Source organism: Melozone crissalis, unplaced genomic scaffold (assembly GCF_028551555.1).
Source record: "Melozone crissalis strain CALT ecotype California unplaced genomic scaffold, PUWL_Pcris_2 ptg000029l_1, whole genome shotgun sequence".
Classification (NCBI taxonomy): Eukaryota; Metazoa; Chordata; class Aves; order Passeriformes; family Passerellidae; genus Melozone; species Melozone crissalis.
The window spans coordinates 12,401,786-12,422,043 of NW_026535807.1; the positions used below are offsets into that span (position 1 = coordinate 12,401,786).

At 38.5% G+C, this 20,258-nt stretch overlaps 1 protein-coding gene across 1 annotated transcript in view; it reads left to right on the forward strand.

Annotated features, from left to right (window-relative positions):
- ARHGEF3 (Rho guanine nucleotide exchange factor 3) overlaps window positions 1-20,258 on the forward strand; it is a 107,599-nt gene that overhangs the window by 28,283 nt on the left and 59,058 nt on the right. The window contains exon 2 of the mRNA XM_054280828.1: window positions 5,551-5,617. Within this exon, the coding sequence (XP_054136803.1) occupies window positions 5,551-5,617 (67 nt within the window). The remainder of the gene's footprint in view (window positions 1-5,550; window positions 5,618-20,258) is intronic.

The following is a 20,258-nucleotide window of genomic DNA, read 5'->3' on the forward strand; positions in this document are numbered from 1 at the left end:
TTGGGTTTTGTTAGAGCTACTTTATGGTAGGGTGCATTGGTTCACAGTGTAAATAAACGTGTTCTGCAGAAAGCATGGGAAAAGAGTAGGTGTGTGACAGCTCACTGCTACGTGTACCTGCTTTGGCTCTGCAGGCACATTCACAGGGGCTGTTTTTCTTTCTTAATGCATTTATGCCAGTTCATGAGAGTAGGACAGTAAAAGATTATGTTCATATTCAGGAAGTCAGCATAGGAGCTGAAAATCAGTCATCTGTGTTTTTCCTTGGTATTTTTGTTTCTCTCAAGACACAAAGTGTTCAGTCTTGCTCTGCTGAGGCGCCTCCCCACCCCCAGTTACCCATTTGTGATGAGCTTCTGTCTGCAGGATGGGGCCCAGGCAAATCAAACATGCACCCAGTCTTAGAGTTACTTTGCCTTTAGCAAGAAAAACCCATCAAGTAAACTCTTTGTATAAACTTAAATATTTTTTGAGCCAAATTCTGTTGTGTTTGATTTGCTTTATGCTTCTGGAAAATGAATGGAATTTTCCACAATCTCAGTTTGGTGCCAAAATGCACAGGCTTAGTATAAAAGAGAAATAGTGTTTGAGATTACAAGTGGATGATTCAATGTTTTTTATTAAGTAGGTCAAAGCATGAGCTTTTTTCCAGCTTTTAAAATCAGTACCAAAGGTACATTATTATTACCTCTTATTTAAATATCTGAGAAAGTCTGTATTCAAAACTACTGTTCAAAGCTAAAATGTTCTTGCATGTCTCAGGCTTCACCAGGTAAACCATTTTGACATTTTTCTGACCAGTGTTGTAGTGTACATATTGATGGGTTGAGCAGATGACATCACAAAGACCAGATCTGAACAGTAGGTACTATTTATTATTTAACAGTATATTTGTAAAATATTCACAGCTGTAGTAACAACCTTTATTTCTGCAGATAGAAAAGAAATTTTAGTTAGCACAGTTTGTCTCCAAGTGGTTTGAGCTTTCCTTTCATTATCTGAGTACTCATGTAGATGTGAAAAATGAGCTTTTATCTTTGAACGGATGTAGCAGTGGAATATTTTAAACAAAACACGCACAGTTTGGATATTCATATCTGAGCAATACTCTTGTAGTCAGTGATTCTGTGTGCAGATAGACTGGAAGATCAGATGAAGATGTAAAAGTTGTGTGAGCTTAATATAAACTGCCATAAATTGTTCACTTAACTTATCATGCTTCAAGGCAGATGAAACATTTTGTTAGTAAATGTAATAGAAACTTTTCAACATTCAGTCTGTATTTTAGTTTTTAGATTCCTTTATACACTTTACCTACCAATTGTCATTATATAACTAACTCACAACAAAGTAAAGGTTGCAGAAAAAAGCTCCACTGATTTATTCTGAGAGGCATGTTAATTTAGTGTGTAAAAATCTTTTTATAATCTATGCATTGTGTGTGTGTGTGATGGAACCTAAACAGAAAACCCTGTGCATCTTAAGGACAAAAGCATTTTATTCCCTAGGCTACAAAACTGTGGTAGAAGCACCTTGGTCAAAGCAAGTGCCAGAGCACAGAGGGTATTACCAGTGTCAGAAATTCCTGCTGTAATAAAAGTTTTGTTTGGCAAAATTCTAAATGATTCTTACTGAGCTGTAGGATCACTGGGAGCTAGCAGGTAAGCAAGTCAGTCATTCCTGGTAAATGCTTCAAGGGGTCTAAGATATATTTGTGTTGCTAAGGAGTGAAGCTGCCATTTCCTGGCTGATGCTGCCAGTGCTGGAGCTGAAAGGTGAAATGGAGGACATGCAGTTAGAACTTGTGCTGATGAGGAGGAGCAGTTTGACACAGAGGGGTGAGCTCAATGCTTGGTTTCTCCAGGGCTGCCTCTCCAAGAGACAGACCCCACTTGTACTTTCCTCACAGTGGAGGGACTTGGTTTCAGGTTTTATTCCCAAAGGTAACTTTCCATAGTGATGCCCAAGCCAAGCTCAGATGGAGGGTTTGGTGACCCCTCCCTCCCACTGTCTGCAGAGTTCCTTTATATCCTCACCTTTTAGTTTTTGCTTCTTAACACTGTGGTGCCCAGGAGAAAATGTTTTGGTGCCTTTTAGCTAAATCAAAAGAGATCCACGTGTAAGAAAGGTCACATGTTAGAAATTGCAGCTCTGAGACTCTTGTTGTAAGTAATTTTAGGGAGGAACTCCTCTCCATCTCTGTGATCTCACCAGGATCTAGTCAGTGATAACCCAGTTGGTGCATTTCAAGAGTGTTATCACAGTGCATTCAGTTGTAGGAACTATCTCTGGCTTGCCCTTGACATTTGAAAAATCCTTACTATGATATCTGAATAATTTGTTTTAGATTTATGTGCCTCTAAAAGTCAGTTCTGCTCATCACTTTTAATGCCCATTAATAGCTCCTCTCTTTTTCTTCAAGCTAATATTTTGTTTTGTTCTTTCAGCTACCTGCTTATGCCAGTGATGATTTTTATTATTGGTCTTGTAAATTATTTTGTTACAAAACTAGGTGCATCTACTACACTATTGGACACTTATCCTTCCTATCAAAGTGTAATATCTATTGGCTGTTGCAAAAATAGAATTCTTTTACAGTTTTGCAATTAAAATATCAAATAGCTATTTAGTATTTTAATAGTTTTATAACACAAGCTGCTGCTTAATTATCTCATATCCTGCTGCACTTCAAAAAGGATCTATCCAGTAAACAGAATGATCTGAGGTAACAGTAGTAATGTGTTAGTAGGAAAAAAAAAGAGCAAAACATTAATTTAAAATGTGTTTGAAAAAGCTTCAATGCTTTATTTCTTTTTCAGTACAGTTTTCATTGATGTTGACAGTGGGAAGACCAAGTGATGAAAATCACTTTAAGATAGTGAAGGACCAAACTGAAAACTGTAAATGAGGTCTTGCTTTTGATAGAACTAAATTTTGTCACTTGAGGTGCATTTGAGTATCAGAAGATTTGTGTTACTTCATTTTCACTTGGGAGTGTGTTAGGCTGGAAATGTTGGTTCAGAATGGTGATTGTAAACGTTTTAAATCTGTTTAATGTAGATCATCCCTAGTTATGGGAACAGTGAGATTTCTGAAACAGTCTTTCAGGAAAATGGAGGGGATAGTTCTTCTGCAGTTCTAATACCTTGGTACCTTTGAGATGGGCTGTACGAAGTGCTTGTTTGTAATGGGAAAGGAGACTTGGAACATTCACTGTGTTCCAGACTTCAAATGCCTCTGATAGAGCAGAAAATAGGGAATGCTTCAGTCTGATTTTAGAAGAGTGCTGCACACATGGGGTGGAAAAAAAATATTTTGTGGAGAATTTTGTTGTACCCTGATATCAGATTGGGTCAGCAAGTCATGGAGGAGCATACAGTGACCTCCATATGCTTCTCTGACTTTTTAATTAACTCCTTTTGGTAAAACTGTGTTGTTTGATTAAGCTGCTACATTTAAGGCCCTTTAATAACACCACAGTAGCATTAACAAGAAGAGTTAGCAGGCCACTGTGAATGATGGGGAGATTCATTCTCATCAAAATGAAGTAAGGCTCTTGAATGATGATAGGATACCTGTTGTGATATCTATTGCAAAATGTAAATTTGATGTGTTTGCTCTTTATAAAGACTGTCTGTTTTCGTGTAGTCTTTTGTGTTGCTGTCAGTGAATGGCAAAGTTTGAGATGGATAACAATTGCTTAGTCATCCTTCTTCTGCTGGATGGACTCTAGTTGAGCGTAGATGGATGATATGACAAATTTATTGCTTATTACAGAGTTCTCAGTTCTTATTACAGAATGATTGGGAAGATAGATAATTTTTAATCAAGTCATTCATTTCCCTTGAAATATTGTCTAAGCTGTCGTAAACTGAAGTTGAAATGTCTTTTGCTTCCCCTACATTCATCTTAGTAAGTATAGAATTACTGCAATTCTTAACAAAGTGGGAAAATAAATGCACAGACGGCATTAATATACAAGATCAAAATGATGAAGTATAAGTTCAAGCATATATTTTTTCCAAAATTACTAAGGAGCACAGCTTTATGGAAAGCTCACTGTGCTTTCTCAAAAATCTGTCTGGTTTCCAGTGTGATATCAACTGTGAATAAAAAGGTGCAAAACACCATTAGTACAATTGATAATCTGTGTAACTCGCTCTTGTTTATTACATTCTTCTCTTTTTGTAATGCACTTACTGTTCCAGTGAGGCTTTTATGTTAGAAATTCAATTTCAAAATAATTTTAACTTGGAAAGCTGTAGTGGAGGATTTATTGGTGGGACAACTAAAGTCTGTTGTGTGTGCTGCCTTGTGCTCTTTGCCAATACACTTCAATATCAGCATTTTTTTCTGGTTGGCAGGCTGGTACAGTGAAAAACTAAGGAGATTTACATCTCAACCTTTGATGTTACAAAAATTATTTGTCATAATTATAGTTATTTGCATTATGCTGGCGTCTAAAAATATTTACTGTGATCACAATTCTAATGTATTTTAATGAACATGAAAACAACAATGTTCATACACCAAATATTTTACACCAAAACATAGAAGACAGAAAAAAAGACAGTGGAAACTATTGCTCTCCTGATTGTAATAAAAAAAAATTGAGGTATGGTGTGTTGGAGTCCTTCAGGAACTATAAGCAGCAGGAAGAACTTGTGTTAGTTCAGTGCTTTAACATTGTGTTATTGTTGGATAGTGAGATTTGACAAGCAGCCATTTAATTTGCTGGTTTTTAACCAAGTTTTTGTGCTCCTGTTACTATTTGTGGTCGCTTCTGTAACGTGTCTAATTGCAAGGTTGGAGTTGCAGCTGCTCAGCACTTGGGTCCTGCTGCCAAACCCTGTGTTGGTCTGGTCAGCTTCAGCAGGTCGCTCGAGCTTTGATCTGACTTCATGTGTAAAATCTCAGCAATGTTTGCCTACCTTTGTGAACTAATTGAGGATCTTACTGGTAAAAGGAGAGAACCATAACATGGCTCACTTCTCATTAGGAGAGAAGTGAGACATGTTATGGTTACTTTTCAGAAATAATTGTCCAGTGCTAATTATAGGGTAGGAGAAAGATTTTTGGAAGGAGTAAAAACAGAAGTCAGCTTCTAGTTTTTAGTGTCACACAAGAGGCTGGCTAACTTGCTGTTTTACAGCTTTGTGTAGCTCCACTGTCAGGATTAAAGGCTCTGAAATGTCCCCCTCCAGTCCAGCTGCACCATCTTGCATCACGTGGCGAAATTGCGGCTTCACAGACTGTTTGGGTCAGGGCTGTCTCTGCTGAAAATCAGTGGGAGGAATAAATTGATGTCAAACATCAAGTCAGAGCATCTCTGAATGCTTGAAAGGCTGCCATGTCCCTTAGTGCTCAATTTGAATTAAAACATGTAACTGCACTGAAGACAGAAACCTGTCAGAGGTACAGCCAAGGAAGTGTCTTAGGACTTGAAGCACTTGAAGTGTTTTTCTTTTCTCCCTCTATTGTCATTTTGTTACTGAGATAGAAAATATGGCAGCTGAAAATGTAAACACTTGTCTTTGTCTCATCTTGCAGGCCGAAACAGCAGCAACAGAATAATTTTTCCTTGTTTTCTTCCACCAAGGGCTGGAATTTCAGAGGGGTAAGTTTCATATTGTTTTGTTCAGGGTATAGGCATTCCCTTCTGTTGCAGTGTAACCTTGTAGTTAAACCATGATCTGTTAGGACTAAAATAATGGCAAACTAGTAGACTGGAACTTTTAATTTTGTACCCTCCTTAAAAAGGTTTTCTAACAATGCCAGCTTTTTTTTTTTATGTGTTTGTATTATTCTGAGGTGTGTAGAACATAATCACACTACATTAACCTACTTTAAATTAAAAAAAAATAGGATGTGTTTTCATATCTTAAAATGAATAATGGAAACTGGACTGATACTATTTAATTCTAATATAGATATTTGTAAAGTTATTGCAAGTTTGCATATGTGAACTCTGCAGAAGTACAGTTAAATCATAACAAAAATGATGTGGGTCTCTTACAAGGCAGAAGGGAATAGGTTTTATTTGCTAGGCTGAATAAGGAAATGTCTTGCGTCTTCCCAATGAAACTGACTGAAAAGATACGTGAAAAAGCAATGCAAGTGACATTAAAAATCTTTATATTTGCTGCTGGGATCAGGAGCTTTTATTCTTGTCCTCTTCAGGTTTCAGAGGTAGCTTCTCAGTAGGTTAATTTGTTCAGAGTCAGCCACGTTATCCCCTCTCCGTCCCATGAGGCCTGTGAGCCCTTCTACACCATTTGGTGTAAAACTTCCTGTGATGGTGATGTTGTGGCAATGGTGTGTTCACCATATGTGTAAGAGCCTGGGATACAGTCCAGGAGAAGTCACTGCATGTTGTATCCAAGTCATACAAATCTTTTGGTTAAAGGAAAGGCTTTTCTGCCTTGCAGAATTCTTTAAGTATAATGAACACTAAATTACCATTACAAGTAATGTGGACTGACTTGTATTTGGGAGAACATATAAATTTGTTTCCTCTGAGCTTCTTCCACCAAAATAGTTAAGTAGACAGACATTACTTAAATGCTTTGCTGAAAGAGTTAATGGCATTGATTGATTTACTGATCTGTGTTGTTCATAATGTGGTCAACTTCATTAAAACAAAAAATATTTTTCACTGAATTTTGCATTCTAATTTGGTGTTTTAAGTAGAGTATCCACTATTGTTTAGTGTGAGCTTTTTGTTGTCACTGTTTCTTGTGTCACACCAGGGTGAAATTATCAGTGATACCAAGAAAACAGTTCCCTCACAAGGGCAAGGTCAAGAATGTAGGCAAAATACCAACAACTTCTAAGCTGTAGATTAATTCAGAGCCAGTATAAAAATAAAATTGACTCTAGTGTTTCCCTCAGTTCTTTCCTGGAAAAGTAATTGTGGAAGAAGGTGGGTATGAAAATAGTGGGAAGAGTAGTGTAGGTATGAGTTGTAGCTGAAGAAACAGTGATCCCAAGTTCAGAGCAGAAGCTCACTGAAGTGATGACTTAGGGCTGGTTTCACAGTGGCAGCATGAGGTCTGTGATCCTGTGTGGTGCAGGTGGAGTGAGCTGTACCCAAAGAATGGAAACTGGGGCATAAAATCCTCCAGAATCAAGAACCTGAAAGCAGATAGGAGTAGTAGTATTAGAGAGCAAACAGGCAGCAAGTTAAGGGATCTTCCAGCTGCTTCCTTCATGTGTAGAAATGAAGATCTGTGGCAGGTGGCTGCCACCTTATTTTTAAGGAAACTTATGAGATAGCAACACAGATGCTATGTTCTACAGCTGTAATATTTCATACAGTGTGTAGTAGACAATTGCAGTTAATTGTCAGACATAAATGGCTGCATCAAGGGAAGAACCTGTTTGAGTTGTTCACTTGATCTGATTGGATGCTGAAGCCAAGATTGCTGAGCACTGGAAAAGAGATAGCTAAGTGTTTGTTGATATTTGCATTGTGTGAGCATTAATTTTATTTTGATGGATGGAAAAAATGTGTTATGAAAAGCCTGCTGGTGAGCAGACTTGAAGCCACACAGGTTTTCATAGAGATGGTGAAAGATAATAGGTTGGCTTTGATGTCTTTTCTCAAACAGGACTAAAACCTTACTGGCTAAAATAACTAGGTTAATGTTGACAGTGGAGCAGAGCCACAGCTGAGTATAACAAACACAACTCTGGAGCTGACTTATTCATTCTATTATTACAGACTGTAATACAGGATCATTTCAACAGTCACAAATAATAACAAAGAATAAAGTGATTAGCACAGAATTGCAACATTGTGCTCATCTCCCTGTCCTTGCTTTGCAGTCAGTTCACTCAGCTGCAATGTCTCAGTATCATGCTGATAAAAGGGCACGTTAAAGAAACCTGGAAAATACACCAACGTAAACCTCAGAGTGAGATAAGGAAGGCCCGGATGTGATACATTTACCAAAGAAACTCCTCTGCACTTCTCTTTTCCTTACTTAAATTTATCAGAAGAAGCAGATTTCCATCTTGAGCAGCACTTTTGAGTTCCATGGTTAGAGGTCATGTTCAACTCTCTCAATGGGGATTTTCATGTCAGAATGACATCACATTTCTGTTGTTTCTAGGTAGTGGTAGCAGCGACTTCCAGAATTTTGGGCAGTGTTTAGATATCAGTGGGGAGAAAGGAGTTAATAATTTTTTTTAAACTGAACAAACCAAACCTGGTTGAGATTAAATTTAGACTTTGTTACTGAGCAGTGAAATCTTTTTGCTACCAGCTCCTGTGTACACAGAAAGCATCAGGTTAATTTGGGATTTGAAGAGATTTTTTCAGTCAGGTATCTAGCAAATAGACTATTATAAAGGGAAAGTACTTATAGTGACAGCTGCCATTCCAGAGGAAGAAACAAAGACCCTGTGGAGATAAGAATATCCTATACTGGAGGAAAGACTAGAATGTAGGAGGTTAGGTGTTAGAGGTGGTACTTAAAATAGAAAAGGAATGAAGCAAAGGAATATAAAATATAGACTATAGAAAAGGAATAAAAGCAAAATCCTATCTTGGATATAGGATTGGAGAAGAAAAGAGAAGGAATCTGCAACTTGGGAAGAGGGATAGGCAGGGTGGAGAAAACAAAGAGCTGTGAAAGAATTGTGAGAGAGAGTGGAAATGGATAGAGTACAGAAATGGAGGAAAGGTAGTGAGTATAAAAGCAGAGACATGGATGTATAAAGTGGAGGCAGAAATCTGTAGAGCACTGCAGGTTTATCAGTTCAGCCTTTGGAAGTGCTGACCCTGAGATGATAAGATGGTGTCGGTGGTGAGCAAATTGTGCCTGGGACTTGGTAAGGAGAAGAAGAAGCACAAATATCTGAAGGGATAGGGCAGTTCAGAGGCAGGTCAATATTGAATATAAAGAAAACACCAGCACAGATCTTGACACAGAAAATACTATTAATTCTATTTTTGCTTTATCTTCTGATTACCATTAACTCTCACTGTCCTTCCCATCCTCATGCCACCCTTCCCTTAAAACCTTGATGCAGATAAGTGGCTTTCCTCTTTGTCACTGTTTGGTGCTTATAAGCAAGAGAGATCAGGTGAATATGCTGCTCTGAGTGTCTGTGTAAATAATGTGTTATGTTGCTGTGTAGAGTGGGAAACAGCTTCATTTCACAAAGCCTTTCATCAAATGAGGATTTCATGTGTTCAGTCATCCACACACAATTAGATGTGAGGATTAAAGCTTCTGTGGTTTTTTGGTAGTTATGATACAGTCTTGAGTTATATGCTTGTATGCTATTTTCTACCACACTAAGACCAGTCAGTTTTATAAACAAGGAAGTTTTGAATTCAAGAAGAATAAGAATCTCTTGAGAGTTTGAGATTTCAGCTGCCTTATCTGTCTCCCTTAAAAGCACCCACTTTGTTTATGCCAGCAGGATAAACTTCTAGACTTAGATATGCAAATGGAAGTCTTCAAATGATTGTTTAAAAAACAAAAAAAGATAAATTAGATAAATTTGCAGAAGTAGTGGTACACAGTGTTGCTGTCATGACATTGGAGTTGACTATGAAGAAACTGCCAGTCAGTCAAAAGAAAAGCAGTTACCTGATCAGTAAAGAATACTGGGCTGTAGGCAGAACTGAAGAGGATGCTGGTTTTGTCTGCCCTTGTCTCTGATATGCCTCTCCACTGTTCCACTGAGAGAGCATAATTTCCTGCATGCTTTAAGCAAATATCTGAACCATTATGATAGTTTCTTTATTTCCTCCCTGCCACACACAACACATTTGGCTGAAGATCTTCAGTGCTGAAAATAAATAGAGACATCTAAACCAACATTTTGTTCTTGAAACAGTTTGAGGCATGTGTTTAGTGCACAGTTGCCTGAAGATTGAAGATAATTTATTGCATTGAGGCTTCTTCCTATTTCCTCCTTTCTTGTTTCCTTTCTAGTTTTTAGAAGCATATAGCTGAGCTGCAGATGTGGTCACCTGTGAGGAAGGCTGATCTAATTTATGAGAAACTTGTCATAAAAAAGTGTTAAATATGCGGAAAGTCAATTTTAGACATGTAAGTGGTTTCTGTGCTAGTTTTAGTGCGCATGTCTTTGTGGGGGGAAAGGAAAGGTGTCTGCCATGCCAAATGAGAAGGATTCCACACTTTTCAGACAGTATGTGGAAAACAGTATATTTTTGTGCAGGCTGGCACACTTCAGTTATCCCATTCAGAGTGCTCGAATCTCAACAGGATAAAAATTTTTAAGGGAGAAGTTTTATCCTGGCTTTAAATTGATGAATAACTGGATAAATCTATATGGTTATTTGCTAACATAGAAAGCACCTCTGTACCTCTCCTGGATTCTGCCTGGATTTACTTAATTTCGGTATCCACTGATAGTTGTTTGCCAAAGCAATGATGTTACCTATAACAGAAATTAGAAGTGGTATCACACCGGCCTTTTTTCATACTTGTTGAAACAATGTTATACACTACTGACACTAAATCAAATGTGCTTAAATACCATGATGTCTTGGTATGTCCGATATGATTTTAAAACACAAAGTATCATATGCATTAAAAACACATGTGGTTTTTTGTTAGTTCAGTTTACTCCTGTGCACAATTTAAACAGCTTCCTCAGAGGGGGATGGTTACTTTGTCATTGACAGCATGTTTTTATAAGTGACTATTTTGTGTACTCAGAGCATAGCTGGGAGTGGAATAAATGTATAATTGCACCTGTTGTGACCTGGCAGTCAGCAGTCAGTTCCTTCCCGTGCTATAGAGAGACTCTGAGCAGAGGAGTCCAGCTGGGTTCCCTGCTCCCCATGGCTGCTCTCCTCCCTTTGCCTTTGCAGAGAGTCCCACCTCTTCTAACCTGCAGCAGGTTAAAGATACATGGATGCTTGATCCCTGACCTGTCTCCTCCCCCTTTGTCTTTGAACAGGATTCCATATTCCTTTTCTGCTTTCCAACAGATGATGAATTCCTGTGTGCCACTCACTCCTTTTAGATCTCTTCCTCTGTCTTCTTACAGTGGGTTCAAGCTCTTTTGTTTCAGAGTTTGTCTCAGCCCTTCTCTTTTACTGCCTGGCTCGGCTCAGACTTGCCTTTAGTCTGCCCCTGTGGAGGAGCTGTTGTGCTGCTGTCCAGCTCTGACCTTTCCTGGGCCGGGATGGCCCTGATACCTGACACCAGAAATAGTCAGAAGCGATTCTGTAAGTCTGTTCTTGCAGTTCTTTCTCGGGAGCACTGCAGGAGCAGGGGAACTTTACTTCACACCATTGGTAGCAGCAATGTATGGAGCACTATGAATATCCTCCCGTGATGCACAGTTTCTGGTTCAGAAGACAGGAGCATATAAATGGTACCAAATGTTGGGTTTGGTGTCTCCCTGCTTAACCGATGGGCGGAGTTTTAAATGGTTTAGCTTGTTATTGGTTTTGGTTTTGAACAAACCACTGGAACTGTTGTTGATTAGTCACAAGACTAATTTCTCTTGGAACAGCAAGGTTTATATTGGCACACAAATAGAGATGCTATCAGAAATTCATTGTGTGGCATTTGCGTAACTGGATAGCAGTCAGTTCCATCTGCAGTTTCAAAACACATCAGAATTATCATATTCTTAATGTATACACTGAATTCAAGTACAAATTCAGAGTGACCAGTTGTAAAATTTGAATAATTAAAAATTGTATTATTCCAAAGACATGTGCTGAGTCAGCATGGCTTAATCACCAGAACTTGTACCCACGGTGTGTGATGCAAGATTAGCCATGTCACAGTAGAATGTTTTATTTGGAATTCCAGCCAAACATGGTTTGTTGATATGTGGGATTCTTAGGCCTGTAATAAATGACCATATTTCTTTGTAGGGTCAATGGGTACTGAAAGTTACAAGGTCCTCTGCATACAGTAGTGTGGCAACAGGAATGGGCTGGAGTGACAGCTGTGAGTTGTTTATAATTAATTACAAAGGGGAATGATGTCGACTGGACTTTAGACGTCAAAATTCCAATAGCTGGGGGCTCAGGCAGACAAACCTGTGCATGTTTTATGAGCTATTACTGCTTATGCTACCTAGGGAGTGCTGTACTGCTTAGGAGTTTGTACTGACTTCATTAAATCAATTCAGTAACTGTTTTATTAAACTTTCACAACTTTTACATCTGTGGAAGAAGACTCCCAAGAAGTCATCTATGAGTTAAGTACATAGCCATTAAACTGTCCACCTAGTTTACAGAGATGCTTCCAAGTCGATTACATGGCAGTTATATTTAGATTTATGTTTCTTGGGGCAAGAGTATTGAGGCCGTTATAGAGCACTTGGCTGAGGCATTCCTGAAAAGACCTCCACAGACATTGACATCTGCAAGACTTTTCACCCATGACTTTTGTTGTAAAAGGTAGATATTCTGCTTACAAAAGCTTATATATTCAATTAATACCTTTAATTTTTCTGATAATGGAAATATTATGATATTTCCCATTTGGAGGGGTTTTGTATAATTTCATTTTATCTTTTCAAAGAATGGATTTTTTTTTTTATACTTCATACAGTCATTCTGCTACTGCTGTAGAGTTTTGTTTTATGGTTCTTTGTCAGTGCTTTGTAATAGGTTTATTTTTGCTCCGGGTGTGATTTGTTATTTATAGTAGAAATATTCTGTATATGCTATAAACCCTCCATGCCAGCTATTTTGCACATACAAACAATACTGAGCTAGAAGCAGCATGTGATAAAGCAGATAGGTCCAATTGTGATTCTCTTATGCTAAGTTGGATGTTCTGTTATAGAGCAGATTTCCTGTATTTAATCATAGACTGGGTGTTACCTTGTACTCCTGCTGTCATTTACTGTTCTTTTCTTTGTTCAGCAGCAGCTGAACTTGACCCCTGTTCAGTTTAAGTCCAACCAAACTGCCCGTTTCTTTGTCTTTGTTTCCCCCCTCTCCACCAGTGGCTGCTCTTTGAGAACACGTGATGTGAAATTACTATTTCCTATGACTTTGTTTCAGAAACCTCTAATGGTTAACTGAGTGGTGCTCTTGTCCAGTCTGAGAAATCAACATTTTAGAAGCAATTTTGAACTATAAATTGGTATTTCATTGATGCTACACTGTTTCATATTAGCAGTTTTATTTTCAATTGTCTTGTGCAAATGAAGGGCTGCACACATGGGCTTGAAATGATGCTGTGTTTGCTTTTACTAGTGATGCTTGCAGGGGGACTTGGTGTTATCACAACCTGTTACAAAGATACATTGTTAATGTGGCTTTCCATTTTCCCCAAATTGTTTTGATGGTTTGTTGTCTAATCTCCTAGTGATTATAGTACAAAACCTTAGTGATCATTCTAAGTTGATTGTAAAAGTTTTCAAGTAGGTAATGCTTAGGTATTATTATTTGAAACTGTGGATTAAATAAAAAAAAAAGTAAATAGATGGACTACAAATTTGGAAAAGGTTTCAAAAGTATATCCAAAGAGGATTGGGAAATCCTCTATACTGGAGGTTTTATTCTAACATCTTCCTCTCCATTTGAAGTCCCTCTGCAGTCTCACAGGTTCTAATTTAGTTTGTCAAGTTGTACTTGTGACTGAAAGCTAAACAAAATGCTTTTAAGGACCAGGAGAGAAGGAAAACCTCCTGAAAAGTTCTGAACTTCTGAACTGTTTACGTTTATATGGTTTATAAACAGTCCTGAAGCTGATGGGAAAAGAAAAGGAAGTTTGAGTTCTCAATTTTGAGGAAGCATTTTGAGGGGGTTTGTTGGTATCTCCATGAGGAGCCCCCTTCATTCCAAACACAGAGGTGCTTTCACAACCAGAATTGGTCAAACATCTTAGTTGTAGAATGAATCCTAATTATTTCTAAACATAAGAACAAGATTCTTCTTGAAAGCTAATGCTGTGGTTAGAATGTACACAGCAGTTAAAAGTGATGGCCATCTTTTAAAATCTGGCGCAAATGCTTAGTAAGAACAATATGGTGGTACCTTCTATTTATTGCAACCTGGAAACACTTTTTTTTATTACAGTACCAACCAGATAATAGGGTCTCTGTTTTGCTGGATATTACATAAACATAGTAATAAACTATTATTTCTCCAAAGAATTTACCATCTAAGCATGCATAAGAACATACTATTACATTTCTTTTATAATAATAAAATAAATTTTTAAGTAAATTCAGATCTGTTGAAGTTCTTTAATTTTATTCATGATGACAAATCTTTGTAATTCCTGGGTTCTGTTACGTGTTTTGAAATGGGATATCCCATTCCTAATGGAAGATGAATATAATATGATATGTATATATGCAGTCTATATATTCAGTATATATAATGTGATCCTAACATGATTTGAGGTAATGTTCTCAGGATACGTAAAATGCTCACTTAAAAATATTTGTTAGATTGTTTTTGTTGCAAAAGTTTTTCACAGGTTGTGTCTGTCTCTTTCTAGATGGTAATTAATTGTAAAGCTTTTCAGAGAGAGTTAAATTTAGCATTCTTAAAACACTCATAATGCACAATGAGAAAACAGTCTCAATCTGTCTCTGTACCAGCAGGCTCCTCACTGAATTTGCTAAACTTAATTCTTTTCCAAGCACTGTTTTCAGTAGTTCATAACCTTAAATATTCTCAGAAGTAGCAGTCATAAGTTTCAACACACCCTGTGTCCTCCCAGAGCCTTCCAGGCGTCCAAAGCAGAGCTGTAGCCTTGTGCAAAGGTCACGGAATGAGGGCAGTCGTGCTGATCCTAAGAGGATTAGATTGCATGTCCTGACTGCAAGGATCCTGGAGGAGATGGGAGAGAGCTGCAGGGATTCCTCTGGGTCCTCAGCTGGGCAGTGACTGCTGCAGTTTGGTGTGGCCCTTGCTTCTGGACTAGTACAAAAAGAAAAAATAAAAGTTATTATCTTCTAGATGTCTTGAACAAATCATGCCAATCTTTTTCCCATTCTGGGAAGCATTATCTGAGCATTCCCCAGATCTTGATCTTTGGGAGAATACAGGAGAAACTACAAAGTCAGTGGTTTGTACTATGGGAGATGGGAGGGGCAAATTTGGATGTCTTGCAGGGAATTTGCTACCAGTGAGTGTCTCTCCCAGCTCTTGGAAAGAGCCAGGGCAAACCTCAGAGCACTTCAGATGTGTATGTTCCCCATTGTGCAGTGAAATACCTGGTTGCAGCAGTAGGATACTACCCTGGAAAAGAATTTTGTGTTTGTTTTCATGTTTGTAATATCTGTAATTTTAAGAACTCTGGAGAAGAAAGCAACAGTGAATCTGCCTAGGTAGCTTTGCTTGCATTTTGCTGTGTTTTTTGACGCAGCAACTGGAAACTGTGTGCTGTCTGAACAGAGACTTGTCATGTGCTGCTGGTTACAGACATTGGACAGGCTTCAGCCTTATGCCACCACAGTGCTGTGGGCATTTTACAAGTGAGAATACTGAGGCAGGAAACTTTCTGAAATACAGTGTTGTCAGATTTGTTTTAATTAAAAAAAAAAGGAAAAAAGAATAGCTGGTGTTCATCCTTTGTTCCTGAAAACTATAGTTACAGCAATATTTAATTCCCTTTACTCAACTTTGTAGATTTTTTTGGCTGTTTATTTGATCCTGTGTTCATGGTGCTGCCTTGTTTCATTTCATGTATGGTTGGACTGAACTGCTGTAACTGCATAGGGACCAAAGGAGCAGCTTTCATGTATTTCATGTATTCAGAGTTTGTCAGTTCTGATTCCTGGACCTCATTCTTGGATGAAGTTGCTGTCTGGAATCTAGATAGGGTATGTTAGATTTCCTTCCTTGGTACTTGGGTGGCTGTCTACAATATAAGTAAGTTCAAGATGCACTTTCTTTCAGGTGTGCACTCTTGATGCTGCTGTCAACAAAGTGCAGAGTACCTTGGCAGTGATTTTTGTGCAACTGCTGGGAAAAAACACAGATAAAATGTTTTCTTCCCTCAGACCTTAGAAAGCAGGTTTTGCCATCCCATTAATTTGTGTTGATTGATACAGGCAGGGGGCCAGAAGGCTTTAAATGTTGTTTATTAGATTGATGAGAAAAAACCTGACAGAAAGCTGAAATCTGTGGTATCTGCCTTTAGGCTTCTTAAATTCTGATGGCTGTTGAGGCAGGTGGTTATAGGCAGCCTAAGGAGTAGTGCAAGTGCAAATAGAAAGAAGTACAGCAAGTTAAAGTCTTTACATGTTGTGGTCTCCAGGAAGTGAAATACAGAAATCCAAATGTTACCAGGAAATCTGATTGAGAAATGCCTGCCTACCTATCTTCATCTTTGGTGCAATTAAAGAGCTGTGGATATCAAAACACTTGAAAAAAAAAAATGCACTCCTGTATTTGATTCTGGGTCAGGTGTTACCAAATTCTGACAGCAGAGGATTAGGGTTTTCTGTATGGGATTAAAGATAATTTAAGAAATAACTTTAAATTAATAGAGACTAAATAATACTTGAAAAATATTGTAGGCTTACATACAGAGTTTATATGTATTTCCTTGGAAAGTGTACTATGTTCTGCTGGCAGGGTCTGAAAAGAAGGTGGCTAGGTTGGGTTTTGCCTCACTTTTGGGCAGAGAAGACAGGCCAATGGCATTCACCAAGAGTGTACTTCAGTAATTTTGAAGTCTTGGCCTGAAATGTCTGCTTTCTGAAAGATCCTTCAGTTAGTATGTTCTGTCTGCAGAGATGTCGTGGCTCCTCTTCTCAAAGGAACTGGTTGCTCACTGGTATCAGTTTCACCTTTATCTTCTTCCTCCAAGCTCAGCAGAAATTTTTTATTCTGAAGAAAGATTGCACCAGCTCACTAAGGACTTGTTTTCTTTAAAGATGAAGTTTGAATTGCTGTTATCTTGCTACCCAAATTAAACTTTTTTTTACGTTCTTGCCCACTGGAAGAATGCAGAATTCTGCTTATAGCAAAACCAGCTCTGTGTTTGTCGATCTGAGCTAGTAATGGAAAGCTAAATAGGATAGGGGCAGATCAAGAGTGAGGTGTAATTCTTTCTAATTATATTGAATTTCTAGGGATAAAATCAAAGTCTGCACTTGTACTTACACACAAAATTGGGGTGCTTTGCCAGGCTTATCTTTGCTCATTTACTCTGAGCTGATTCTAAAACAATCAGTTCTTAATTTTTACCATTATGCCTCCCTTAAAAACCTTCTCCTAAACACATCGCTTCTCAAATGCTAAAAAAAAATAATTTGTAAAATAAATATTTAAAAGTTCTGCCCAGTATCTACCAGCAGTTTTGTGTGCTGAGACATCTGCATTTGGACATAGTTGTCTGCCCTTGAGTTTGAAGCCTGTTGCTGTATAAGAATTGCACAGGTGGAGGTGGATTGTTTCAGTTACTGAGGCTCCAAGTTCCCAAACACCTACCTGTTATTTTAGAAACCTGTTAGTGATATCTTTACCTTCACCATACTGGTGCTGTTCACTTATTGGCCATTTGTAAAACACTTTTTCTGTTTAAAATATTATTGGGAACCAGCATGTGAGAGAAAAGCCACAACAGAGATAGACAGAACAGTGCAGATCAGCTTCTGAGACTTGCAGTGCACGGCATGACAGGAAGCGAGAGCAAACTGTGAGGCTGCATGGGGAGGAGTTCCTGCCGAAAACTCAGGGACAGACAGAGGGACTCCTTTGTAGCCAAGGCTTTCCACTGTCACACTGGAAATTGAGAAACCTGCTAAAGTCTGAGTACAATACAAATAACTCATGGTGTGGTGCTGCTTATTTGTGCATCATCAGGTAAGCGTGAATCGGGATCGTGGAACTTCGTATTGTTTGTGTGTAAGTTGGAATTGCACACATACTCCTTCCAAGCATGCCAGGATTTAAGCTTGGGTATTGATTAAAGCAAAATGTTGCTTGGCAGGAATGTTTCCTTGTGTAAGGGAAGAAATTTGCTGAAAGTTAAGGTAACATACTCTGCTATTCCCAGTGGGATGGAGGACGGTTTGTTTTTCTCTCTGTATTCATTGTTTGTTGCTGCAGGGTGATGGGTTTAGGTCTTTGCTTCTGCTTATCTGTCATACCCATGTAAACATCTCTACCTCAGTCTCCTAGCCTGAAAATGTGAATTTTTGCTGATCCCAGGGCTTAAAGAGGAATATTTATAGCAAGATGCATTATTGTCTCCATTGTCAAAGTGAAAGCGGTGACACATCCTACTTACACTGTACTTACACTGCAGCATGATTCTGCTCTGTAGCATGTGGGTGTGGTATCACCTGGAAAACTGGGTGCTGTTATGGACACTGCAGTTTGGAGACATGTGGACAGAAAAGTAGCAAGGTTGATAATAACTGTAGAAAATACAGCCTTTGAGAGAGGTTTAAAATATTCAGTGCATCTTGTGTACAGAAAAGATGTGAGTATAGGCTTATTTGAGTGTGTGTAGACAATTGCAAAGTGAGCACTAGTTCTCTGTACTTGCCAAGTGCAGCATGGGAAGAAATGGGCTTTTTTCATGGCAAGGGAGATTGAGGTTATATATTTTGAGGATAAATGTTCCTGATTTTCATGTTCATTAAGAGTAGAACAAAGTATAGAGTTAAAATCTGTCATTTCAAAACTTTCCTGTCTTACATGTTGCAGTGGTTTGCATTTAGTACTTGTTTGTCCTTAATGATTTGTGTTGAGCTTTGATTTTGGACTGTTAATATGTGAATAAGAGTAGCCCATTAGGGACACCAGTGAACAGATGTGATCTCAGATTTTGCAGCTTCAGCCCCAGTTTACAGCATCCTTTCTTGGAAAACTTTAAAAAATCCTCTCATTTAGGAATCCGAGTTATTTCAAAATATTTGTGTGTACATTGACTAAAACTGTACTTTGAAGTTCTGAGAAATATGTGATCAAGGCAGGGGGCTGTAGTGCAAGGCAAATCAGGGATGTGGAAACCTTATGGCTCTACAACACCTGATAGGAAGCTGTAGCCAAGTGGGGGTCAGTCTCTTCTCCCAGGTAACAAGTGACAGGACAAGAGGAAAGAGCCTCAGGTTGCACCTGGGAAGGTTTAGATTGGGTATTAGGGAAAATTTATTCACTAAAAGCAGTGTCAAGCACCAGAATGAGCTGCCTAGGTCAGTGGTGGAATCACCATTCCCAGAGGTGCTTAGAAGCCATGTAGTTGTGGCACTGAGGGACGTGAGTTAGTGGTGGTTTGGAGTGCTGAGTGAAAGGTTGGACTTGGTGATCTTAGAGGGATTTTCCAACCTATGGGATTCTGTGACATGATGTTCAAGAGCCTGTGTGCCCTGCAAGTGCACAAAACCTTTAAGGATAGAGTTAGAGCATTAAAACACCCCAACTTTGATTATTCTTGCTTTTACAACCAATCCTATGCTAAACTCCCTCAGCACAAACATACAAGGCCAGGAGCTGCAAATTCATCACCTCAGCTTGCTGAAGACTAAGGAATCCGGGGATGTTTGCATGCTGACTGGTTGTGTTACTTGGAGACATACAGAACTGGATCTGACAGATCCCCGCTGAAAAGTGTTTGAAAGAAGAACAGAAGCTGAATCTAAATAGTGTATGGACTCTTTCACATTGCATCTTATTTTTATTTATATATTTGGTGGGTTTAAAATCATTAGATATTGATTGTGTTAATTAGAAGAATAACTTATGTAGGAGTGTTCAGGTTTTGGCTGAGAAAGGATTCTCACACAACAGAAACCTCCTGTGCAGAAGAAATAAATGTGACTTATTTAGCTGAATTTGGTTTGGACTTTACTGTAAAGTTTGCAGAAGTGTCAGTGTATTTAACTGTTCTAGATTCCAGTTACTGGTCCTCTCCTCTGTCTTCCAAAAAGGGGAAGGAAGAAGGTTAAATAAAGACAAAGTAAATACCTCAAACAAAGCTGTGCTAATCCTTGTCCTTACAGCATCCCGTACATGCACACCCATTTCCTGTTGTTGATGTTAAACACATTGAATATAACTTTCATTTCATTGTTCACTTCAGTTTTACATTACACTGGCCGGAAAATCTCCAATCCATCACAACAAGCAGTGCAGAGCTGCTGGCTGTGCCGAGGGGAGGCTGCCAAGGAACTGCCATCTTGGCCAGCAGAGATGTGATGACTCCTGGAAGGGCTTGAAAAGTGTGAAAGCCATCAGTGGCACAGATGACCTCACCTCCATTGCAGTTTTTGCTGTGCTCTAACAGAGCTGAGTCTGTTTTTTCATTTGTTTGTTTTCTTTGGAATATCAG